A 26,653-nucleotide genomic window follows, 5' to 3' on the forward strand; every position below is an offset into this window, starting at 1 on the left:
CCCCTTATCTTTGCCCAGTGGGCTTGCAACTTGTATGGTACATATAAGTATAACATATATTCTCTGCATGGGTGAAATTCCCAGAGTGGCGTAGTCTGGTGGTTCTGTTTCCGGGCCTTAGTGCCCAGGTTACACCTATAAAATAATCGAGTGAGTGATTTTCGTTTTTGTGCAAGCTCTCAAGAAAGAGTTAGAATAGGGAAGAGAGAATTGAGAGAGAGAACGAATTACACAGCCTCACACAGCCTCACGATAACAGGAAAAGGCACATTAAATAGACCCCATTGGCCATTCCAATTTCCAAGGCACACGGCTGTCATCATATTTTGAATAGCCTGCCTATAGGCATAGTCAATCAAAGAACAAGATTCCTTTACAGGATCTCCTCACTGGTCAGCAAAAACACCTTGAAGACCTTAACAGGAGCCCTCGTACAATGTTTCTTTGACTATGCATCCACCTCTTGGTACCACAGCACCTCAAAGGCCCTTAAAACAAGGCTCCAGACCTCCCAAAACAAACTGGTCAGGCTCCTACTTGAACCCCCCGAACCCACCTCACCCCTGCCCACTTTGACAGGCTGGGATGGCTTAGGGTCGACGACAGAGTACAGCATCTTGCAATGGGTCTGGTCCACAAGATTCGATACACCACTAAGATACCCATGTACGGTGTACCTGTCTAAATACTTCCTTAATGTAAACGAAGTCCACACCCACAACACCAGAGGGAGTGCAACAAACCATGTACAACCCAGATTCGGCATGTGAATCCCTTGACTCCTTCAAAACCACTCTCAAAGGGCACCTACGGATGGCTGCAATTCGAAACTGGCCTCTGTAAAATCTGAATCCCCCACCCACCCCCTTTCCCCTCACTGTATATGTATCTTCTCCCTTTTTGCTTCCTATGAATTCCTGTTCTGTTCTTTAACTGCATAGAAGTGTCTATTTGTATGTCTCTAAATGTTTTGATGAATTGAACAATGTGGACCCTGTTGTAAACAAGTGTAAATTGGGTCGTCCACTCACAGTTAACAGTCTTTGTATTGAGTTTGTGCTTGAAATGTACTTTAATTATACAAACTGTTATTACATATTTCAATCAATCAAAAAGTAATTTTTTCTTTTCTTTTTTTCCCTACACCAGGCTTTTCTCGCATGCACGTTTTGTGCGCGTTTACCCTAAAACGCGAACCCCGCGTACGCACACTTAAAATAGGACTTGACCTAAATTCGCGTGTGCGCGCGTTTTCGCGTAAACGCGCACTGAAAAGCCTGGCGTAGCTTGGCCGTTAAGCCGTTATGCCTACAATTCTATTTCGGTTCCCCAAATATTGATCCGCTTCTTGCTTAGCTAATAAATTGCATCACCCTCCCTAAATATATCCTCCCTCACTGCGGGGATTCCCCTATTAAATAGGGGAATCCTGCACTGGCCTCGGGGAAATTCCACTACCCATCCTGAGTTCACGCGGGAGACCTGAGTTCGAATCCTGGGTGTTACATGAGTTCGACAAACACAAACCATGTACAACCCAGATTCGGCACAATTTACAAACAAGGGACTAAAATCACTAAATTCATTCCGATCTGATCATAATGCCACCAAAATGTGGAACCAGTCATTAAGACTGATGTGAATCCCTTGACTCCTTCAAAACCGCGCTCTCAAAGGCCCCCGTAAAATCTGAATCCCCCCACCCCTTTTTCCCTCACTGTACAGTATCCCCCCCCCCCCACACACACACACACACACACACACACTTTTTTTACCGCTTTTATGATGATTTCCTGTTTTTGGTTAGAAGTGTATATTTGTAGGCCTACGTCTATACATGTTCTGATGAATTGAAAAGGGTGGACCCTATTGTAAACAAGTGTAGGCGCCCGAATGCTTTTGCTTTATGCCACAGTTAACAGTTTTTGTATTGAGTTGTGCTTGAAATGTAGCCTACTGTAATTCTCTGTAATTGTAATTGATTTAATTGTTAATAAATACTTCAATCAATCAATCAATCAATCAATCAAAGCTTGCCTTTTATTTAGGTTACAACTTTTATTATGCAGCTGACCAGGCATTTTATTAGCCTATTTAAATGACTGTCATCACTGTTATAAAGATTTGATAATAAAAAAAGGGGGGGGGGGGAGGATGAACACCACAGATTGAATAGGTCCGTCAGAGAGCGGCATAGCCAATCACAGCGTGACCATCCCTCCAGGCCATGGGATGTTGTGGATGTTTATCGTGTGCGCCCCGCCCACCCGGAAAAAGAAGGCGTGACGTCACTGGACGCCAACACAACGCACACCTGCCTGCCATAAATGACAACAGACGCCGCTGACACGCAGTACTACTTCCATATCCATACACATGATGCGTTATAGCGGCCATATGACGCCTTTATTTACCCACTCAGCTGATTAATTCGTAATATTATTACATTTTCATTTAAAACCATCTTCGACAGCCAGACGCATTGCAGCTTCCTATCCAGCGAGGAGCTGGGTGAATGGAACATTCATTTTGTGAATGGGGCGATAGTGGATCTGTAGCCTACTCCGTTCTCCTCCGTGAGTGACTATACTATGCAGTTCCAGTCCACTAGAGTCTAGTGAGTGGACGATTCATAATAAATAATAATCCTTCAAGCTTCCAGAGTTAATCGCCGGACTGGGGCATACAGGCTCACAGCAACCCGGGTATGGAGCCTCCCAGTACGGGCACGGGTTGTGTGAACATCGGCAGTCTGATCAGCACCCTGCCTGTCATCCCCTACCAGAAGCTGACGGACCTGCACTACCTGAGCAAAGGTGGCTTCGGCACCGTGTTCAAGGCTCAGCATTCCGACTGGAGGACCACCGTGGCCATCAAATGCCTCAAGCTAGACTCTCCCGTCGGTGAAAGGTATCTAATGCGTTTGTGATAACTCTTCTTTATTAAACCTATTAATGTGACAGACCATGGCATGCAGCCTGATCCTGACATGAAGCTTGATGGCCGTGTATGTAACGTCACTGCTTCAAATTAGAGATGACATGATTATTATGACTGCCTGGCGACGACACTTTAATATCCTGTGTTGCGTCTCTGACTAGACCACATTCAAAGACCCCCCCCCCCCCCCCCCCCAATGTGTGCACAAAATAATGGAACCGAAGGGACCCTTACACTCTCAGAGTTACAGACTTGTAAGGTTCCATTTGGGCCGCCCCTCCCTCCTTTACCAGCTGCAATATCAGCTACACATGAATAATTATCACATGTATCAATAATTATGATACAGTAGAGACTCGAGAGTACAGTATTATATTATTGTTAAGTCGGTCATTCCGCACAACAAGTAACATGCATGAAGTTGTAACTTAATGGCCAATGTATTCTACTGTGGTATTTCTAATATAAGTAAAACGATTTGAGACTAGTGACTAGTGAGTAGCCGCAATTTGTGTCACTAGATCTTTTCAAATAATGGGATGAATCTTGTCTACAGTGGATTTTTTATGAAACAAACACTTTGCAGATTGAAAGAGGATAATTCAAGCTTGCCCTACAGCTGCAATGTTGGTGACTTTAACGTTGTTTAATACAAGCAGATCGGAAATTCGATTTAGATCAATGGGCTGTCAATGGAGGGTATTGGAAGTCTAGATTCATCCCATCATTAAAAAAAACAATCTAGTGTTGCAAATTGTGGCTAACTATAGAGTACAGGTACATCTTCCAGCAGTGCTTGCTCAAGCCATGATGTGATGGTGTTTCAGGGAGAGGAATTGTCTGCTGAAGGAGGCAGAGGTTCTCCACAAGGCCAGGTTCAACTACATCATCCAGATCTTCGGCGTGTGCAATGAGCCAGAGTTCTTCTGCATCGTCACAGAGTTCATGAGCAACGGCTCCCTGGATCTGCTCCTTCATGAGGTTTGTACTGTACCTGCTGTACTGTACTGTACCTGGCTGCCCGCTACAACTTTCTGCTCTCCTTGACTTGGGTGCTGAACTGGAGTCTCAAACTGCTCATTTGTTACTTTATTTCACAAATTGAAGTATTGGCGTTAATCAATTTGAAGCTAGCTTCCCTTCCTGGGGCTAATATTTGGCGAAAATAGCTGATCTTAGAGCTTACTGTTTTTGCCTAATCAGCAGTGCAGACTTCCAGTCAATGCAGTCATGATGATATTAGTCATCTAAATTTATGTCAGTAGTACAAACGCAGACAAAAGACAGAGATAGATGAATTACGGTATTTCACTGCATGTCTGACAAAGTTGCTAAGCAGAGAGTTTCAAGGTTAATGCTTGTTTTCATTGTGGTTAACAGATATTGATCTATGTTGCAAAGATGAGTTCTCCAAATTCCCTCCACAAACAGAAGTTCAAACAGAAGGCAAACAGAAGTTCAAGTGGAACAGGATATAATTCGTTATAGTCGATATAGTTTGTTGAAACAACAAGATAGACACACTGCCTGACCTGGGAAATTACCTCTTGTCATGTGTCGCTTCCCCCCTCTCTCTCTCCATTTCTCTTCGTTTGTTTTCACTTTCACTTAGCCTTAGACTTAGAGTACTGTTTAGTAAGACCTACACTACAGTCCCAAACATTTTCATGTCATGTGATCCACATGACCCAGCAAATATTTAGTGCAGTAAAATAAGCAATACATTCTTATTACCTTATTAAAAAGTGAGGTACCAGTAATTAACATCTTTATTGTTCATCAATACAGTCTTACCAGATTTGTTAGCCTCAAAATCAGTGAACTTCAAAAATAAAACTTGAAAACATGTAAAAGAATTTGAATATTTTTTAAATATGTTAACGACAATTCTTTTGTGGTTTTCCCTGGCACAAACTATTTTCAAAAGGACTCAGCAGTCAAATATTTTAGTTTGAGGGTCCTTGGAACAAACATGAAGGTAGGAGCACACACCAGTAGTGGGGAGGTGCTGACCGCAGGAGATAAAACTATGACTGAGAAAGGAGAGAGGCCACACTTGCAACTTGTTGCCGAAACATTGGAAAAAAAAAAATGTGATGGTAAAATGGTAAATGGTAAATGGTGCATTTATATAGCGCCTTTATCCAAGGCGCTTTACAGAGATTGTGCATTACATTCACCCATTCATACACCGATGGCAGCGGAAACCATGCAAGGCACCAACTAGCACATCGGGAGCAATTAGGGGTTCAGTGTCTTGCTCAAGGACACTTCGACAGTAACTCTGGGGGAGCCCGGGTTCGAACTGGCAACCTTGCGGTTACCATCCAGGCACTCTACCCCTGAGCCACCGCCGCGATGGCATCGTGACTACGAGCTGTGCGGCCTCTCTCCTTTCTCAGTCATAGTTTGAGGGTCCTTGACATCAATGCATCTGAGAACCATTTCCTTCACTCCCTGAACACAAGTACAATATGGCGTTTTACCTGGTATCTTCTTCTGTTTATAGACGAGTTTGTACCCTGTGTTGGCCTGGCCTTTGAGGTTAAGGGTTCTCTATGAGATCGCCCTAGGGGTCAACTTCCTCCACAACATGACGCCGCCCCTACTGCATCACGACCTCAAGACGCAAAACATTCTACTGGATGGGGAATATCACGTCAAGGTGTGTGCGTCTTTGTGTGTTTCTGTGAATAGAGGGTATGCGCAATTTGCGCATGCATAAAGTCATCGAGTGGCAAAGTGAGTTTAACATCGATTCACATCGTTTAATGCAATCAGATCCATCCATTTGCATGGTAGATTGGGGGTTGTTGACACAATCCAGCAACTCACTCTTTCCATGTTTGATGCCTTGTCCATCCTTTGTCTGTCCTTTCCTTATCTGTCCGTGACCTGGTACATATCAAACAAACATTTGTGAAAACCTCCATCAGCTCCATTCTACCTTGTTCTGTCCCCTTCATGCATTTCCTTGAATCTGAGGCAGTCAGGTAGAGTTCAGGTTTAAACCCCTGCCACAGCTGAGCTTGATTCAATCAAGAGATGACTAACAGTTGGTACGATTCCTTCAAAATAAATGACTCCCTGTCACCACATTAAACATCATGAATATACACATACGAATTAAAAGTATGAACTGTGGGTCCGTTACAAAGTCCAAATATAGATTTTAACACGGCAGCCCACAAACACTTTGGACATTTTCAAGTGGGACCTGATTTAGGAACCATTGCTCTAACATTAGGCTAAAATATGTGCACAGATCGCAGACTTTGGCCTTTCAAAGTGGCGGCAGCTGTCCATCAGTAAAGGCTCTGGATCCAAACCCCCGGAGATGGGGGGCACAGTGATCTACATGCCCCCTGAGCAGTACAACCCCTCCAAGAGCCGGCAGGCCGACGCCAAACACGACATGTACAGGTGAGACCCTGCAGCCCAGCTATAACCTCCGCCAAACTAGAGAACTGTGAGTGCACAGTATCGATGAGGGGTACATTGGGAGAAGGAGAAGAGGAAGCCCAAAGAGTAGGTTTATGGATGCGGCGAGAGAAGACATTCAGGTCACAGTTGTCGCTGACAAAGAAGAATATATTGATATCATGATATACTAGATATCACCTATTATTATTTATCCTTTGAAAATTGACGATTTGTCAAAAATGTTATTGGACTGCCCATAAATCCGACTGTTGGGCCTTGCTGCAAGTTCCCTTTGCAGGTTTTATTATTTGTGCATGTCAAGAAAGACATTTTAAAGTTGCAGATGATCTCTTCAGTGTGAACTCTATAAAAAGTACTGACTTGTTGTCTTGTTTATACCAGTTATGAATTCAGATGATTGTTATTAGTATTTTGGGGGTAAAAAGAATGGTTGTAAGTTGTAAGTTGTAATGGTAATGGTTGTAATTAATGTAATGTAATGTAATGTAATGTAATTAATGTAATGGTTGTAAGTTGCAAATAAGCAGAGTTCTTCCCTAGACTTTCTCGGCAAGCTGGTTTGAAGGAATGCCTGATGAATCTTATCATGTCGTTGACATACCTGAGAAAAGGCTAATGGAGTGCTTCTCATGAACTCCTTTCAGTCAAGTGGGGTTCCATTTAACAGGAATGAATGATACATGACTTCCTTCTCTAACGGACATATCTCCTGCAGCTATGCCATCATTATGTGGGAAGTGCTGTCCAGGCAGATTCCATATGAAGGTATTTATTTCTTCCCCCCATCGTATATATATATATATATCCAGTTTTTTCCCCTATATACATGTGTGTGTTTTTAGTTCAATGTTTGTTTTAAAAACGCCATTGACAATAATGAGAATTGAATGTTTGTCTTGTCACCGTTTGTTTTACATCATCATTTCATCACTGTAAGATGATGACACAGGTGTGATTATTAACAACATAAGCCCTATTTTGGAAATGGCTGATTTACAAGCTCTTTGTGAACTTGCTATTTTTTTTAAGTGTCCTGAAAATATGTTTAGCCTATAACGACAAGGCCAAAATAGGGACACCAGGTTGAAAGTATTTAATAGAAATTGAAATTTGTAGGCTAACCCAGAGGTTCTAAAATTGTTTTTAGCCTTGGACTACTAGTTTATTTCAAACCATGCTTAAAGACCATCCCCTCCCATATTTACTATATAATAAGGCATTATTTTAAATGTTTAATTAGGATTTAACATAACATTAACCCATTCTGACCGGGCACCCATTTTGGTGTTGGCATCATGTCATGCTTTAGCTATTGAAAAATAGCAGATCTACAAGCTCATATCGCGCCACCGAGTGGCGCGATACGAGCTTGTAGGTCTGCTATTTTTGAAAAATCGAAGACACTTTTAGAATCTGATCTCAGGTCAGAATGGGTTAATAATGAAACTGTCAGGATGTAATAGACATTTTTAGAATCTGATCTCAGGTCAGAATGGGTTAATGATCTAAAAGCCAGATTCGACATGTTGGTGTCACACCATAAACAGCCAATCTGCAAGCTCTACAAGTACAAACTATTGTGAGCTTGTAGACAACCTGTAATTTTGCCATGGCATGGACCACTGTTTGAGAAAGAGTGTGTGTGTGTGTGTGTGTGTGTGTGTGTGTGTGTGTGTGTGTGTGTGTGTGTGTGTGTGTGTGTGTGTGTGTGTGTGTGTGTGTGTGTGTGTGTGTGTGTGTGTGTGTGTGTCTGTGTCTGTGTCTGTGTCTGTGTCTCTGTGTGTGTGTGTGTGTGTGTGTGTCCGTGTCCGTGTCCGTGTCCGCAGGGGCGACCAACCCCATACAGATCATGTTCAGCGTGATGAATGGGCTGCGTCCAGACACGGGCACAGAGAGCCTGCCCCCCGACATCCCCGACAGAGAGACCCTCATCAGCCTCATGGCCTCTGGCTGGACCACCAACCCCGACGAACGGCCCTCCTTCCTCAGTAAGCTATACACCTTGAGTGGTTCTCAAACCAAACCTGTTCATATTAACCCATTCTGACCTGAGATCAGATTCATACGAGGTTTCCGCCGGACACACACTGGGTCTGATGAACCCATTCTGACCTGAGATCAGATTAAAAAAATGTCAGTCGCTTTTCGATTTTTCAAAAATAGCAGACCTACAAGCTCGTATCGCGCCACTCGGTGGCGCGATATGAGCTTGTAGATCTGCTATTTTTCAATAGCTAAAGCATAACATGATGCCGACACCAAAATGGGTGCCCGGTTTGAATAAACTGATATGTCTTTGGCCACAGACTCCCATCTGGAAGAACTTTGTGCCAGGGACCTAACAGAAGATTTGTGTCGTTAAAATGTTTGTAAATGATTCCAACATTGCTCAATATCTTAAGGGGGGGGGGGGGAGTATAAAAGTGTATAAAAGTATAAATTAGGGTTAGAGTGGTGTGAGCTTTGCTAGGGACCCCCTGCGGAACCCCTTCAAAGACCCCTGGGGGAGCTCACTGAGAACCAGTGAGCTACACCATATCTGGGCCTTGTGACTTAAAAGTGTTAGCACAATGTGAATGGATACAAACACATTCTTACATCTCAGTACTGTCAAATTGTCTCTAAACTTGCACGATACAGTGATGTGTTTTATGTCTTTATTTACTGAAATCTGATTTATGATTAACGAGTTTATGGGGTAGCTCTATAGTGAGAGGAGATAAGTTTATGTTCCCTTACAGAATTGAAAGGCAGACGATGTTTTTTTGCTGCTAGCTGTATCTCTATCTATGCTATCTATTTCCTCCCGGCAGCACCCCCCTGCACACACTCACTGTACACATTTTCTATCATTAGCGCACACTGTTTAGTGTTTACCTCTCGCCAGAAACGTTTACATGACGGGAGCGATACGGTACAAAGTCACAAATGACATCCGAATTTAGGATGGCTGAAGATCAGCACTCTTAGATTTCGACTTATGGAGGTTTGAAAATCCTGCTTTGAACTGTGATAAATGGAGATGAGTTATAACGTCACATAGCTGGGGATGACGGAGGCGTTGCATAGCAACCGGATCAATGTTAAACACGGCTGTGGGCCTCAACCATTATATACACGGAGTATACAAGGGGGTACGACTACGAACATGGCTGATAACGTCCCATAGCTGGGGGGTACGAATATGTTCGTACTTCGCAGATAAATAATTAATATAATTCATTCACCATAGGTCCCATACCATACCACCTACGTAGTTAAAGTAGGCCTATGTCACATTAGACAACTATATATATTACCCGCCTAGGTAACATGTGGCAGTAGAGTTTGATGCCACTTCACCAAATAGCATCAGCCTGAATGTGACCGCCCAGAGGAAGTGAAACATGTACCAATGCTGCCTTCTTAGGATTGTTAGAAATGTAACACATTTCTTATGTGTTGTTTTCATTTTCACAAACACATTAGTCTCCCTCCTTTATAAAGTTCAGACGAGGGGCGGAAGAATGCTTAGGATGTGTACTGTGATCTCTCGCTCTTGAAATATATAATCCATGGTTTCTGTAAACAACGATAGCGATGTGAAGCAGTTGTCCTCCAAACCTCACCTCCATTCGCCCGTCATTAGAATGGAGGGAGCGCTCCTCATGATCGCGGCAGCAGAACCATGTCTCCCCGGCATGATTTCAGTCAGCTGCAGGCAGCCCCTCAAGCCTACTTTATGCGCCGTCGCGCGAAGGTCCTCTGGACTACTCTTATCCAGAGTGTCTGAACTGTACCTTATGCTGTATTGGTCTGTCTCTTATCCAGAGTGTCTGAACTGTACCTCATGCTGTATTTGTCTGTCTCTTATCCAGAGTGTCTGAACTGTACCTTATGCTGTATTTGTCTGTCTCTCATCCAGAGTGTCTGATTGAACTGGAGCCCATGCTGAGACGATTCGATGAGATTGACTTCCTGGAGGCGGTGCTGGAGGTCAAGAAGTCAAAGGTCAGTCAGGGGTCAGAGTAGGGCTAGGTGACATGGACAAAAGGTAATATCAGAATACCTTTGGTCTGTATCAACTGTGGGAATGACTACATTGTGCTTTCATGAAATACTTAGACATGCTTAGATATGCTTCTTTTTAAATAAATATTCATCAGTAATGCATAATAACTAAGTGGGTAAAGGCAAATAAGGCAAATAATGTAACATCTAGAACAGCAACAATGAAATGAACACACACTTCTCTATGGCCTCTTGGACACCTACTCCAAAATTGCCGTACGATGAGTGGCTGTGATGGTGTGTCATTTTAAGTAACCCAGTTCGATTGCTGCGTTATAATAGCCTCGCGTAGCGATACTAATCACGATTATTTGGGTGCATAAAAAAAGTAGGCCATCTTGTTGAACAACACTTACTTACTTACAGTAGTTATTACTCATGCTGGTGTGAGCTGATTTATTCAGCAGGGTAAGCAGTTCAACTTCTGACAAATGAATGACTGGACATTTCAACACTATTGACTCGGTTGCACACATCCTTCCTTGTTTTCTGTGTGTCTGTCTCTGTGTGTGCACGCAGTGTGATCAATTTCATGTGGATTACAAATGTATTGCGTTTGTTTATCTCTTATCTCAGCAATAAAGTGTGTGTGCGTACGTGCGTGCATGCGTGAACATACTCAGCCAATGAAGTGATTCTGATGGTGGTATTAGTGCTATTTCACTGTCTACCTGTAGGTTTGCTTTGAATCATTTTTCACTGTGTGTGTGTGTGCGTGTGCATGTGTGTCCACAGCTGATGAGGGGTGCAGGCTGTTGCACTGCCACGTGTGGGAAGAAGAGAGAGGACAAACCCGTCAATACAGAACCCCCTTCACCTTTCTACAGGACTCCCGTAAGGCAGAACACTGTTTGACTTGACATGCTTTCACTCGCCACCTTAACCACTTAAACCCTCTGGTCTATACGCTGAGTTGCACTGTACTGTACTTGGTGCGCCATTTTCACACCAAACATCTTCACCAAAAATAGCTGATCTACAAGCTCACAATGTGTTGCCTGAGCTTGTAGATCAGCTATATTTGGCAACTGCTAAATACTTTAGAAGTTTTATTTTATGTCCCAAGCTCACAATACGTCACAATGCCTTGTGAGCTTGTAGATTGACTATTTTTGCTGTTTTTGGAAACGGTTTAAGTGGTGAAATGGAGCACATATTTTTAACCCATTCTGACCGGGCACCCATTTTGGTGTCGGCATCATGTTATGCTTTAGCTATTGAAAAATAGCAGATCTACAAGCTCATATCGCGCCACCGAGTGGCGCGATACGAGCTTGTAGGTCTGCTATTTTTGAAAAAAATCGAAGAACGACTGTGACATTTTTAGAATCTGATCTCAGGTCAGAATGGGTTCATCAGACCAGTGTGTGTGTCCAGTGGAAACCTCGTATGAATCTGATCTCAGGTCAGAATGGGTTGGATCTGTTGAGTGGCCACGAGTAAACAAAACGTAGACACATAGGCCCCTTTTCCACTATGGGGTGGAACCAGAACCAGAACCAGAACTTTCCAGGACCCAGAACTACCAAGAACCATGTGTAGTTCCAGAACCAAGTTCTGCTTCCGTTTCCATATAACCAGAACCCAGAACCTGTTAAGTCTGCCCCCCCCCCCCCCCCCCCTATTCCCCCACTGCTGAGTAGCTCGGCCGGCAGGGCCCCCTCCCCCTTGGCATGGCGGGGGGGTCCCGGAATACAGAGATATTCATGTTTAAATAATGACTGGTTATTATTCAACAGTGGTGGAAAGTAGCTGTATATAGTATTCTACTTAAATACATTTCGGCCATTTGAAAATAGACAAACTACAAGCTCGATGAGACACGTGAGCTTGTAGATTGTCTATTTTCAAATTTATTTGCTTTATTGTACTTTTTTAAACCAATAATATGAACATATTTTTATATGCCACATGTGCCACAGCTGTGGCAGCCACATGCCACAGCTGTCACATATATTTCCTATACATAATACATATACTGTATATGCACATACTGTAGTTTATATGAACATGTATATATGCAGCATACATTATATATAGGCTATATTTGCCGATATGGATTTCCTTTCCATGTGGGGAGTGGGACAACAGTAAAACACCCGTTTTAAATGCATTCGACCAGTTGTTCTCCAACCTTTACCTGTCTACAATATTTTGCTTAAACTGCAAGAGAAAAATATATATCATATAGGCTATAGCTCATATGATAAATGATAACCCACCTTTTGAATATAGCATTTAACATTGTGTGGGTTGCAATTATAGTGCCTCTTGAGCAGATTGAGCAAATTGTGCCATAACATCCAGTCCAGTTGTAATGTCAATATCAAGAAATGTGCAAATACAAATCATTTAACCGTTGTGCTAGTTGAATTTAATTCTTCCAATGTGTAGTATTGTGTACAGCACATTTCTAGTAATGATATGCCTAATGCCTTGCCCTGAAAAAGAAAGAAAATTCTGTTCTGGCAATTTAGAATAGATTATATGGCGCTCTCGCGCGCGAGCACACGCACGCAAACACATACACGCACGCAAACACATACACATACACACACGCACACGCACACACACACATCTGCAGTTAGCCTAGCTGTTAGCTGTAGTGTAGAACAACAACTGCAAGCAAACAACTCGTCGCGACAGCTTTATGGCTCTCTCTCTCTCTCCCTCACGCACACACAAGCTCTGTCTCTCCCTCTCTCGTGGCCATAGTGTTTCTGTGTGCTTTTCCAGGTTATTTTTATGTGTGTCCGCTGTCGCTGTGTCGCACTTAGGAGTTTAAAATGTGCGCTGTTGTGTTGTGTGCGCTTCTCGCTTCTCCTCGCTCCGGTCTCCTCAGTGCTCAGAGTGCTGTCACCTCAGCTCGACCAATCGAGAGCAGCAGCGCTGCTGGCCCCGCCCATAGGTTCCCAGAACTCAGCGTTAGTACTACCTCAAAAGCAGGGCCGAAAAAAGGTTCTGAGAACCTGGTCTGAAACCGTGCCGTACCGCGCTGTGCGCTGTGGAAACAAACTCAGAACTAAAAAAAATAGGTTCAGGTTCTGGATAGTTCTGGTTCCACCCCATAGTGGAAAAGGGGCCATAGTGTGTCTTGAACTGTTTCATTACTGTGTGTCTCTCCCTCAGCAGAGCTCTACCTCTGAACTGTTTCATTACTGTGTGTCTCTCCCTCAGCAGAGCTCTACCTCTGGCTCTGTTTCATTACTGTGTGTCTCTCCCTCAGCAGAGCTCTACCTCTGGCTCTGTTTCATTACTGTGTGTCTCTCCCTCAGCAGAGCTCTACCTCTGGCTCATTACTGTGTGTCTCTCCCTCAGCAGAGCTCTACCTCTGGCTCATTACTGTGTGTCTCTCCCTCAGCAGAGCTCTACCTCTGGCTCATTACTGTGTGTCTCTCCCTCAGCAGAGCTCTACCTCTGGCTCATTACTGTGTGTCTCTCCCTCAGCAGAGCTCTACCTCTGGCTCATTACTGTGTGTCTCTCCCTCAGCAGAGCTCTACCTCTGGCTCGGAGTCTTGTTCCTCCCAGGAGACGGAGATATCCCAGCCCGGCTTCCTCACTAACTCCAACACCCCTCCTGGTACAGGTAATGACATCACACCTTTTAACGCGCGCTCTCTGAGATAAATCAACACTTTACGGCGGAGATTGGGGTCCCAAAAAATAACAAAATCCTATCTAATGTGGGGTCTGTGGCCTAATCATACATATCAACCTGGGTGGTCCTTGAAATTAAAAAGGTACGTTGAAAATACTTTGTGTAAGACGGGGGTCTTACGAATACTGTTCAAAACTGTTACTTTTCTGGATTCAAATTCAAAAGTACGAAGTGAAGTAACAGATCTGCGACATCAAAACGCATCGCTTTGTGCTGCATTTCGAGCTTGTGGATCTGCTACTTTGTGTGATGCTGTGGTATGATCAAGTAGAAAGTTTAGAATAGGTTTCTGCAATACCCCAGACAAATACCTTCTTAAAATATTGCTAGTGGCAGCAAAAAAGGCAATAACCCAAAAAGTGGCTAGATAAAAGCCCGCCTAAGAAGGGAGAGTGGACAGCCATTGTACAAAACATATACGAGATGGAGGAACTTACTTTCGCCGTTAGGATAAGCACAGAAAAGTTTTACAGATACTGGCTGAAATGGATATTATACATGGGAATGGATATTTTGTAAAGGATTTTTGTATGAAAGAGGTGAACACTGTCATTTGTTCTGTCATTAATGATGTCATAAATGTATCTGTTGCGCTCATGTTTTTTGCTTTATCTTTTGTTTGCCCTCTATTTATATCTATATCTATCGATATGTACTGTGATGCCCAATGTGACCCATCCGTTTAATGAAAAATAAAAATAAAAACAAAGATAATAAATAATAGGTTTCTGCCCGACAGCAACGATATTTTAATTCCGAATACACAATCTCTTCCCAATCCTTACTATTCTCCTGTCTCATCCAGGAGTGTCATCATTCATGCCTCACTCGCTGGAGCCTCCTCAGCCACTGCGGGCCCAGAGCCCAACCAGCAACAATCTGAACGACTTATTCCCGGCTGCTGCTGCTGCTGCTTCTTTTCATAAAGACTTAAACATCCCTACGAACCCATGCCTGCCTGTTCCTGAGTGTCAGACCGCGCTGGCAGAGATGACCCTCAAACCTCCGTCTGAGCCCTCTCTGAAACCACAACCACCACCACCACCGCCACAGCCACCAAAACCAGGTAACTAGGGGTGCAAACTGTTATTTAAAACATATTGATTGAATCTATCGTAAGAAGAATATCGATAACTTAAAGGACCACTTCACCACTTTTCAACCTATCTTCATAAAATAGGCCCTCACTAATAATCATGATAAAATGGCACAATTCTTTCCTACTCAGTTTGTGTCTCATAGGAGGGCTGTGGGCAGTTTAGAAACCGTCTTCCAGTGACATCATCATTAGGCAGATTCTTTTTTAAACAAGATTGTTTTACAAAAATGTTTAGATTTTCATTATCGTTAGAACGATGGCTTCCATTTTCGCATTGCAACTTTTCAGGACTAGAAAGCCTGCAGTTTCTAATAGCTTATATTCCCTATCGATGATGTCACTGGAAGACGGTTTCTGAACTGCTCACAGCCCTCCTATGAGACACAGACCGAGTAGAAAAAAATCGTGCCATTTTATCATGATTATTAGTGAGGACCTATTATATGAAAATAGGTTGAAAAGTGGTGAAGTGGTCCTTTAATCTAATAATTAAGTTAAATGATAATAATCATTATTTTGGGCATGTTCATTGTCAATGTTCAAATCTGATCTACAAGCTCACAGTGGGTCGCATGATCACGACCAGGGATGTGCGTAGCGGCTAATTATGGGAACGCTCAGAAATGAGCCAAAACTGAGCACATTTCAATCTATAAGGCCGAGTCTCAAAAAGAATACCAGTAAGACGCCCTGAGAAGGTCGCGCTGAAACTACAGGTCTGGGAATGTCCATTTATGGACCTTTTTGAGTGGTGTAACCACTCCTATAGACAGCTATGTGTGTCCCTGGCTGGCTGGGTCTGTCCTAGCACGAAAATAGCGTTTTGTTGGTTTTCACCACCAAGTGTCACTGTTGCGCAGCCTAACACACACACACACACACACACACACACACACACACACACACACACACACACACACACACACACACACACACACACACACACACACACAAAACACACACACACACACACACACACACACACACACTTAACTGTATATATGATGATTTCGGGTGTGACAGTACAGTACAGTACACTCCCCACACGGTAACTCTGTCATTTCTCAACCATTTCGGACCGGGCCAGTACCCCGGGGGCGTTCCTGTGGGTCTGGAACCTCCGGAGACCCCCACACGGAGTTGCCCCACTCACTTCACACAGGTGTGATTTTATTCCTTCTTTTCGGGCCGTGTAGGGCGTAACATGTGTGCTAATTAATTAGTAAGGCCAGGTGGGTCCTCGGGGCCAGCCCAGTTAGGGTCCAGTCTGGGCCCAGGTAGGGCCAGGCCTTCATTTTCATTTGTCTAGAGCTTGACTGGACAGGTATCAGTCAAAGGAGAGACATCGAAGAGGAAGGACGGGTGAGAAAGGATCAACATAATTGGAATGTTGGAACAGGTCAGCTCCATACGTATATGGAGACCTAAGAGTTTGAGGTCAGATGTAGAGTTGCTGACCGGCTCCATATATGTAGATCTAGGTGATATTCTCCATGTAGGGCATTCCACAGTAAGGGTGCACGGACTGCAAAGGTCCCGGTCGCCTATAGTTTTTCCCGCCGCCGAGCCGCTCCCCGCCCTCACAGGGTCCCATGTGAATGTGCCTACAGTATGTCAGACGGATGTTGTGACCTACGCTGTATACCAGCGTACACTGTATGCTTACCTGCCCGAAGCTACAGTTCAACAAATTCTATTGGATTATAATCCAAAATTCACCCTAAATGACACACCAGTCCCTCACTGGAGTATCATTTAGTGTCACATCACATCTGTTGCGTGTAGAACTCAAACCGGAACCTCTTCTCTTCGTCCCTTTCTTTCTTAAAATTAAAACAGCGGACGTCTTTCCGCCACCGAGCCACTCCCCGCCCTCACAGGGTCCCATTGCCCGCTGGATCGGCGAGCGGCGCGAGGAGATCGTCTCCCAGATGACGGAGGCGTGCCTGAACCAGAGCCTGGACGCCCTGCTGGCGCGCCAGCTCCTGATGGTGGAGGACTACGAGCTGGTGCAGGGCCGGCCCACGCGCACCGACAAGGTCCGCCGGCTGCTGGACACGTGCGACCGCCACAACGAGTACTTCTGCCGCATCGTCGTCCGCAAGCTGCAGGACAACCGACAGCTGGGGCTGCAGCCCTTCCCATCCGGCCTGTGCTCCCCGACGGGTGGGCCAGTGCCCAGCGCCCCTGCCTTGTAGCCCCGCCTTGTAGCCCCCCCCCCCCCCCCCCCCCCCCCAAAACATGACCCAGTCACCCCGAACCTCACTTTGAGAACCACCGTGTTGGAGTACAAAGGTGGAGACACTGTACAGAATAATTATAAAGACCTTGAGGAGCTGACCGTGGCAGGCTGTGGATTACTGTCACGGAGCTCTCTCTCGAGGTGATCTTTGGATTGTTAACCGGACTCGGACCCATGATGAATGATGGTTCCTTCACTCGTTCAGGTTCTCACAGCAAATAATTATTAGTCCAAAGTGACATGTTGTCACATTGATGTTGCACTAAAAAAAAAGGAGTCATCGTTAAAGACACAAAGCAAAGCTACTGTGTTCAAAACCTTGCTCAGAGAGCATTAATCAAAGTTATATCCCATATTATTATATATCGCCCAAGAGCTATAAACCGTGGGCTCACGTTATGATCATGCTATGCACTTAAGTTATAGTAAAATACATTATTTGCTTTCCATTCATTCTGAGTGAGCTGTTTGACGGAGCTCGGTAGGAGGGAACAGCCAAGTTCTTTCAGAGTTCACTTTTATTTCTGTGTTGAAGGCGTCGCATCAGAACACCGCAACCAGACATTCCACCCCCTTGCTCCCATATAGAAGGAAAGTGAACGGGACTCTGAAGCCAAATTCTTGCTAGACGCATCGTCTGCTATTTTCGTCATAAACCTAACCCGGCGACGGAGCATGAAGTAGGCTTTACACTTCTGAAGTACAGTAGTGTGACCGTTAGACCCAGCTCAGAGCCTAATTAATCTGACTCAGCACCCTGACCCTATGCATTTGTTTGGGATTTAACTCACATTTGATGTTTTTTTTTTTTCCTTGTTTCCATTGCACGCAAAGTTAGCAGAACCTGCTAAAGGCCCATGGTACCCAGTGGATCTGGGCAAACTACAGTACAGTGGCACAAGGACTGGCTGGTAGGCAGCTAAAACATTGAGTCATATCATAGCAACGTTAGGTGATTTCTGCCAAGGATCACCACATTCATACATGTTAACACCCATGGTGGGTGTGAGGTTGCAATGCGTATACACACACACACACACACACACACACACACACACAGGAGAATCTGTGTGTTTGTATTAAAGCACACAAGCATTAAATCATGGACATTGATGCCTTGTGCAAGGAACTCTGCAGTGTTAATAATAGCAACTATGAGGTATTTTCACAGGAACAGGCACTTCACCCAGATTCTTGGCCGACTCTTGGGACTTCAGTACAATATAGACAACCTTGCACAACTTGATCTGTGTTTGGAAAGTGTTACAACTTGACTGTGTCAAATGATGAATGAAATGTGCCATGAAATGAGCCTCCTCCGGGGTGCTGCTTCCTTGCACAGTTTTATTGCAAGTTTTATCGCCGCGTGAACGAGATCTGCTGGGAAACTGAGATAAGAGGATGTAATTGTAACATATCGGTCTAAAGTTGCGTGTATGCAAAGCGAGGGATTGCAAAGCGTCACTTTATCTTCCTGCTCCCAAATATCCTGCCCTATGTTCCAGACAGGGAAAGACTGGTTAACAGTTTCTATTTATACCTGATCTTATATAATAATAATGATCTTCCTTGGTCTCTTCACTGCAGAAGTCCTGCAACACGCAGAGCTTTATATCTTTTAGCTCTGTAGATATAATTCATACGGATAAGTCCACATAAAACCTGCTTCACTTTTTTATAGACATGTATCCTTATTGCATTGATGTACAGCAGCGATTACCCAACCTGTGGGTCTGAGCCCGCTGGTGGGCCGGGAGGATATTGCAAGTGGGCCCCCAAATAAATGGCAAAACACTTAAGATTTTATTTCTCTAAAACCTTAACAAATGAGTTTTATGCTACATTCGTTAGTATGGGCCCTGATCCAGAAAAGGTTGTAAAGCATCGTACATCAATAGCAGTCAGTTGAATGCAGCGGTCGCTCTATCTTCCCTGTACTAAATGTCATTTAACCACTTAAACCACAGCATCCGTATTGTGGGGAAGCCATTAGCTGAAAATAGCCGAGCGACAAGCTAACTAACTAACGTGTCACGTTGTGAAGTATGGTGAGCTTGTCGATCGGCTATTTTCAGCTACAGCTTTCCCCACGAGAACAGAAAATACACTAGTACAGAGCCCTGAGGGACCATATTGGGTTAAAGTGGTTAAAGACTATTATTATGCTTAGCTTTCATCTATTTAAAAGTCAACCGCAGTGCTGTGTGCCACTTATGTAATTTCAACTCATGGGCCAGGCCTACTGTGGAACCTGGTCTTTCTCACATTCGCAAGACATAGACCTCTATATTCAGCATAGGGACTAGAAAGAACATCAAGAGAAAACGGCCACTGAAGCATCAAAAGTAGCAGCATCTACAAGCTCAAAACGCACAAAGAGACGTGCTTTGAGGGGTACAAGCATAAGTTCCGACATACTAACAGTCCGACAGTCATTAAACCAGTGCCGTCTCACTCTCTACAGGGGGGCATTGCCCCCCCAGATTGGATTTTGTGCCCCTCCAGTCCAGATTGGCCAGTAGTACCCTACCCTACCAATATTTAAATGTTTAACAAATGTTAAATCTATAAGTTCTTCATGATTATTGTAAATATATACATGTTCAAATGAATTGAATAGTTAATAGAAATACAAGGTACTATATGCATGCAGAAGACATTATAATGCTCAACATATTTGTATTTCTTTGTTTGTTGTTGGTGCTGCTGCATAATTGTAGCATTTTTCAAGCATCACTTTGTTAATAGTAAATAGTAAATAGTAATATTTGTTATACATAGGGGGGTTTGAAAAGTTAAGTGCCGCCTTTGGAAAACATTATGCCCCCCTGCTGATTTGAGCCTGGAGACGGCACTGCATTAAATTGACATCCTACCCCAAACCCTAACCTAACCCTAACCACAAGCATGACTTTTGGTGTGTCGGATAAGCGTGCGCACCCTGTTTTGAGCTTGTAGATCTGCTACTTTTGCTATATATTTTTATTTATTTGAACAGTTTTTTCAAATCTCCAAATTGTTTTTCACTCAGTTTTGGCCCCTACATTGAATTCTTATGTCACCACCAGACATATTGGTAGGGAGAGATCTCTGATAGGTCTGTCTGTCTGCACATATCAACTGTTCACTTACTACAACGATCACATTAATAAGACTGTTACTATAGTTTTGTCTGCCTAAATGACCTTAGCACCTGTTTGCTTTTGTGAACAGGTCAGTTATTGTCTCCACCAGGCCGAAAGCATGGGGGGAGAGTATGTTTTGCACTCCGTCCGTCCGTCCGTGTGTCCGTCCGTGTGTCCGTCCGTGTGTGTGTCCGTGAGCAGCTAATCTCCGGCACCGTTAACCCGGTCGATGCCAAATTTTGCACACACACTCCCTGGATGCCAACGATGAACCTCTGCCCCAAATTTCCAGAACGGCCTGTTATAGCGCCACCAGGAGGCCGCTTTGTGCAAAACAAGTTTTTGCACAGTACACCTACAGATTTTGTCCAAACATCGCGCAAATTGGTACACAGTCTCTCTAGTTCACATCTGGCTTTTAGAGCGCCACCAGGAGGCCGACACATTTTTAGATATTACTCCTCCGGATTTTGTCCAAAAATCCCGCATCGTTACACAGTATCTCCATAGTCATGTGCTCAAGACGGATGTGTCTGATATTTCATATTCCATCCTAATTGGCTAACATTGGCTCTCAAATTTTGCAGGATTGGCCTGTTTTGAACAAAAAGCCTCAAATCATGAACGCAGCGTGCAATTTGACGTGAAATCTTTCACGCACTTTCCTACTAGGCTGAGGAATATAGCCCACCCATTTCCTAAACATTCCTATCCTCCTGGTGGAGACCTGTGCCCAGAAGGGCACTTTTTCTAGTTCACTATCAGGTGTGTTTGTGCCAAATTTCACTCGAGTGATAACTGCTATTTCCTCATCAGAAGAATTGGCTTGTGTTCCTAAAGCGTGCGTGTAAATCTATGGCCACTTGCACATGTCTTACAGTATGTACATTGTTTCTCTGAAAAGGGAAGCGAGAGAGCTGACATATTTACAGCCTCTTTGCTGACTTCCACTTCCTTAAAACAGGTGGTGACTTCACAGTAGTTGTAGTATTATTGACGTGGAAGAGGTTGTCATCTTCAGCCCATGGTTTTATTACAAAATTCATTCACACTATGTACAAGAGTACAATTCTTTGGTAGAATGAATCTTGCAGATGGTGGGAATTCTTACTTGATTGTCTGTCTTACAGTTAAATGTAATTGCTACTTTATGGTTTCCCTCATCATGAAGTACAAATGTTCTGTATACTGTTTATGAAAACATACAGGCCTGGGTGATATGATTTATTTTGTATTTTAGCCTAGATTATGTTTAATGAAAGATGTTTTATATTGAAAATAGCAGATCTACAAGCTCACAACAATGCCTCGCATCGTGACACATGAGCATTTAGATTGGCTATTTTAGCATGACACCATTGTACAAATAAAGAAAATTAGGACTTAAGTGACTAATCTGACCAATTAATTTTGTTAAAAAAATTATATATACATAAAATAATGAAACGTTTTAGAATATCTTCATGTAGATTCATTGATCTTTATGAAATTTAAAACATAAAAACAAGGTAGAGGTTTTCATACATTTTCAGTGAATTGCCCAGCGCTAGTACTACAGTATGTTTTCATTTCCTCAATAACAAGATAATGTCTCCTCCCAAGTCCAACATTTCCCACACTGGGACCTGCTCCCATAGACCCACAGGAAGTAAGGTCACCACGGTCACATGAGACACTGACAACAAGTCTACTGCAGGGAGTTGTTTTGATCATACTGTAAATCGTTGCTGTCAGCCAGTATTGGGGAGCATTAATGTAGCTGAGCAACGTAACTACTAGGGCCGGGACTAATTGCGATTAATTTAGATTAATTAACTACAGAAAAATTCATCGCGATTAACTACAGATAAATTAATCGCACCTTTTCTTTCACCGCGGAACGTTTCTCACTGGGCGCTTTTCTATAGTAGGCTACTGAAAACTGGAAATAATAAAATGTCACCCCATTTTGTGTTGCCTAGAACTGGAGGTCTGACAAAAAACAGTAACAATATGAAGTAAGTACAGCTTTGTGATGTCACTGAGATGTACTTGTTACTGTTACTTATTTTTTTTCAGACCTCCAGTTCTAGGCAACACAGAATGGGGTGACTTTTTATTATTATTTCCACAACAGGTATATTAATGACAGTAAAATGTTGAAAATGAGTGGTATCCTGTAGTCACTATTCGTTGATTCAATCACTGGGATACCAAAAAACATTTAAAAAAAAGGTTTCTCGCTGTTCTCGGGTTGAATATTGATATGCGATTAAAATGCGATTAATCTAGATTAATTAATCGCAAAGCCTCTGATTAATTAGATTAATTTTTTTAATCGAGTCCCAGCTCTAGTAACTACGTTACATTTAGCTGTAACTTGCGGTAGCTGAGCTAGTAGTTCGTCAAGTAGTTACATTTTGGGTCATTTTTTTGAGCTTAGCTACTCAAGCTACAAACAGGGGCAAAAACAGGAAATTAATATATACATTTTTATATGATTACTGTGTTCTTGTATCAGAACCCCATTGAACCACATTCTGATTGCTTTGAGGGCCACCAGCCGCCTCTGATTGGCCCTGGTATCAGAATGCTTCACAAGGTCCAGAAGGCAGTGTGAAACACTATGGGGTCGATTTAGGACTTCTATTTTACTTACTTCTATATTACTAATCTAATTACAGTATTATGATCTGGGGGCGTGTAGTATGTCATATTGCAATTTTGGGCATGTTAAGAAGCGCTTTTGACACCCCCCGGAGTGCGCAAAACGGCCTTGAATTAGTCATGGGTGTGTTTAAGGCGTGTTTGAGACGTACCCAATCAACATGTCCGTACTATTCTCTTTACCAGTCAGCTGATGTCACATACGGAATGCGCACTTTGGGGATCGTGGTATGACATTTCTTCAGGCTGGCACCATAGAAGACATGACATGCCTTTGTCACATTTGGGTTAATTATTCCTATTGCACTGCATGCTGTCACCTTTATGCCTCAAAAGAACAGACCCACCTTTCAGATCGGAATGGAATTGCGAGTAGATAGCAGCATATTGGCAAATTGGTAATTAATTAATTCGATAACGATAGAACCATGTACAATACAGCGAATGAAAGCAAGATTCCTAAGGAATATGGAGATTTTTACATTTAATAAAACGGTTGAGAAATGAGAGAACCATGAGTGTTTATAGGCTAATATCAACGTTTTTTTATGAAAGACCAAACGGGCTGTGAACTTGAAGAGCTCAATCACCATCCCGACACGGAAGAAATATAGCCTAGTGCATGCATGTATATGCACTGTTGCACTTGCACACAGTAGCCTAGCCGCCCTACACACGCTCTTTATTTGTTTCTATTGAAAAACACCAGTAAAATAACGTTTATTATATTTTATTTCATTCAAGTCACGACGAAGGAATGAGTTGAATGCGTGCTGCGTAATGCTGTGGCCCCGATGGTATGGTCTTCGCTGAGTTCGCTCGTAGCATTTTATTGAAGAAGACTTGAATCGGGTGTGATACAGCATATGAAAGCACATTTCCCACGGATTATGGAGATGTTTTTATTTATTTTTAAGGTTGAGAAATGAAAGAATTATGGCCGTTTCTAATCTCAACATTTTTTTTAAAAAGACGCAAAACTGCCATGTCTCATAGAAACAAGTAAATAGGTCTATAAAAATAAGCGCATATAACAGGGGTCTGTAACCTATTTTAAATGAAGTGCCATGTTTTTATTTTCTAAATAGTGAGTCTGCCATATCCAGATTAATTTGAATGACACCACATTAAAATAAAAAAACATATTTTGATTGTCCACAAATATAAAGTTCTTCCTTCTTTTTAAATATGTTCTTGCACATTGTTATAATGATCATTATATATCCCCCTGCAGTCAGAGTTCATAGTTTTAATGAATGAATGTGATGCATTGTGAGCTGGTATAGATCTGCTATTTTCAAAAGTAATCATTTTATTTAATTTTTGGATTAGCTGTCCTTAGTTGGGCAAATGCATTCATCTGGGGATCCTTGACATGGGAATGTGCTGTGTGAGGATCACTGGTTTAAACAACATTAGGAGAAAAGCCCAAATAACCACTTTAGAAACAAGAAAAGCAACAACACAGAAAGCAACTTTACAGAAAAATAAGCCGCTTATAATAAACAGACATGGCAACACTCTAGCAGCCTCTCAGAGCCGCTCAAGTGTCAAATCAAACAGTGCTTTTTGCGTTTATGAGGTGGTCAGACCCACGTCTAATCGTTATGCGCTGAGTGTCTTTAGGTCAAGGGGCTTAATAGCAAATTGCGCAAAGCGAAAATAATTAACATATGGACACTCCCACAATGCTAAAATATTCAGCAACGCGGTAAGCCATAATGTGTGTGCGTTCAACACGGGCCAGTGCGTTCAACACGGGCCGATATGCCTTTCATAATACGAATGTGCGCAGAGCGAGGCCAATTTATGTATTTCCATTGGTAAAACGCACCTTCAAAATCTACCCACCTAAGTTAAGATGGACAACCGTCCTGCGACCGCTGAAGTACCAGCCAAACCATGAGCTAATGTATGATAAGAGACCAACCAACCAACCACGTACATTATCAATTTAACACTGAAAAAAGTAGCTCAAAGTAGCTGAGATACATCTTCTAGCTGTAGCTTTTCAAGCTACATTTCTCCAGGGGCAGCTACTGCCATGGTGAGCTTTCCAATTCCAACACGGCTGTCAAGTATAGAAACCTTGTATGTCCAAAAACAACATGTTCCAATGCACCAATGTAGTTATTATTTATTCAGAAGCTCTTGTCAATACTTTGCATTGGTTAAATATTTATGAAACCGACAGACACACTTTCACTTTCTATAGAAATATATAAAAATAGCAGATATGACGTGTTGAGAACTTGTGGAATGGCAGTATTTTCGCTACTTTACAACGCAGTGGGCTTTCGTTTAAAAAAACTATATAGGCCTATGGAGATACAAGGTTTCTGCCTGCCAAATATACAGTAAGTACAGTAATGAAGGCAAGCCGTTAGGGTAGATGTGCTTCCAAATCTCCTCTGGCCTCATAATGCCATGTTTTTATGCTTTTTGTTTTTAAATATATAATAATGTTACATCAATACATTTATACAATACATTACATTAATACATAGAACGAAAAAACAAGGGCTTTAAATATGTGCATGGTAACATTTTCTACTGTAGGCCTATATGATTTCTGATATTTTTTGTAATGTTTTTTTTTGTCGCTTTTGCCTTTATTTTTTTATTTTTATGGAGGGACAGACAGTAGGCTGACAGGAAATGGGGAGAGAGATGGGGGGAAGACATGCAGTAAAGGCCGTCGGGATCGGGAGTCGAACCCGCGGCACACTGCCAGACTGGATTACCAGCCAATGCCTGGACCACTGAGCCATGGCCGAGGCCTGCCCATATCCCTCCTATGAGACACAGACTGAATAGAAAAAAATGTGGTATCTTGTTATACCGCACTGTAGCTGAAACACACACATGTTATATTGATTCTATAGGACAATGTTTCTCAACGCCTGGTCCGAGGACCACCATGGGTTCCAAATGGACCCTTACGGGTCTGGTAACTGAGAGTGTACAAAACAAATGGACCCTTACGGGTCTGGTAACTGAGAGTGTGCAAAACAAATGGACCCGAGTTACAGAACTGTTAAGTGTCCCATTTGGTTCCTATACTATCAATCCTTTATCTGGGGGGGCGGGGACCCCCTGGAGGCTGGAACCCACCCAAACTCCGGACTCCACTTTGAGAACCACTGTTCTAATGCATATCAGACTGGGGGATCCCTGAAATGAGCACGGTCAAATTAAGGACCTCTCTGGCTGACATGGTGTTTTGGTGGAGTTTGGATTTTCTTAGAAAGCATTCTAGAACATGACATTGGGTCTGGGTCAGAGTTTAGGCTGGCACTTTGGCACTGCAGGGCCAGACGATGTTTATCCCATGTTATCCACACTCCCGGTGTGGGGGTGGCTGCTCTCTCAAAATAGTAGGAGGGGAATACGAGAGTGCAGTGAGTGTGGTCTTGGAAAAACACCCAGACACTGTTGAGGCATTGCA

General features: G+C 43.0%; 1 protein-coding gene across 4 annotated transcripts; it reads left to right on the forward strand.

The window, feature by feature from the left end:
* Window positions 1-2,355: 2,355 nt before the first annotated feature.
* On the forward strand, window positions 2,356-17,391 carry ripk2 (receptor-interacting serine-threonine kinase 2). 4 transcript variants are annotated; one of them, XM_083781504.1, is made up of 13 exons: window positions 2,582-2,617; window positions 2,786-2,910; window positions 3,768-3,921; window positions 5,450-5,605; window positions 6,206-6,363; window positions 7,100-7,149; window positions 8,211-8,372; window positions 10,289-10,374; window positions 11,170-11,268; window positions 13,925-14,021; window positions 14,899-15,159; window positions 16,280-16,354; window positions 17,032-17,391. In XM_083781504.1, the coding sequence occupies exons 3-13, from the start codon at window positions 3,886-3,888 to the stop codon at window positions 17,388-17,390; spliced, it is 1,539 nt and encodes a 512-aa protein (XP_083637630.1). In that variant the 5' UTR covers window positions 2,582-2,617; window positions 2,786-2,910; window positions 3,768-3,885; the 3' UTR covers window position 17,391. The 4 variants fall into 4 exon arrangements, with proteins under 4 accessions (XP_083637627.1, XP_083637628.1, XP_083637629.1 ...); XM_083781501.1 differs by having other exon boundaries at window positions 2,356-2,910; XM_083781502.1 differs by having other exon boundaries at window positions 2,356-2,910; window positions 13,928-14,021.
* The last annotated feature ends 9,262 nt before the right edge of the window (window positions 17,392-26,653 follow it).

Source organism: Protomyctophum parallelum (genome assembly GCF_964188405.1).
Source record: "Protomyctophum parallelum genome assembly, chromosome: 14".
Classification (NCBI taxonomy): Eukaryota; Metazoa; Chordata; class Actinopteri; order Myctophiformes; family Myctophidae; genus Protomyctophum; species Protomyctophum parallelum.

Bases quoted from the DNA above. Each gene is read 5' to 3' on its own strand.
- ripk2 (XM_083781501.1), top strand. From the start codon at position 2,708: ATGGAGCCTCCCAGTACGGGCACGGGTTGTGTGAACATCGGCAGTCTG. The intron at 10,375-11,169 runs GTCAGTCAGGGG...GTGTGTCCACAG, and splicing joins TGGAGGTCAAGAAGTCAAAG to CTGATGAGGGGTGCAGGCTG. The intron at 15,160-16,279 runs GTAACTAGGGGT...GGACCGGGCCAG, and splicing joins GCCACAGCCACCAAAACCAG to TACCCCGGGGGCGTTCCTGT.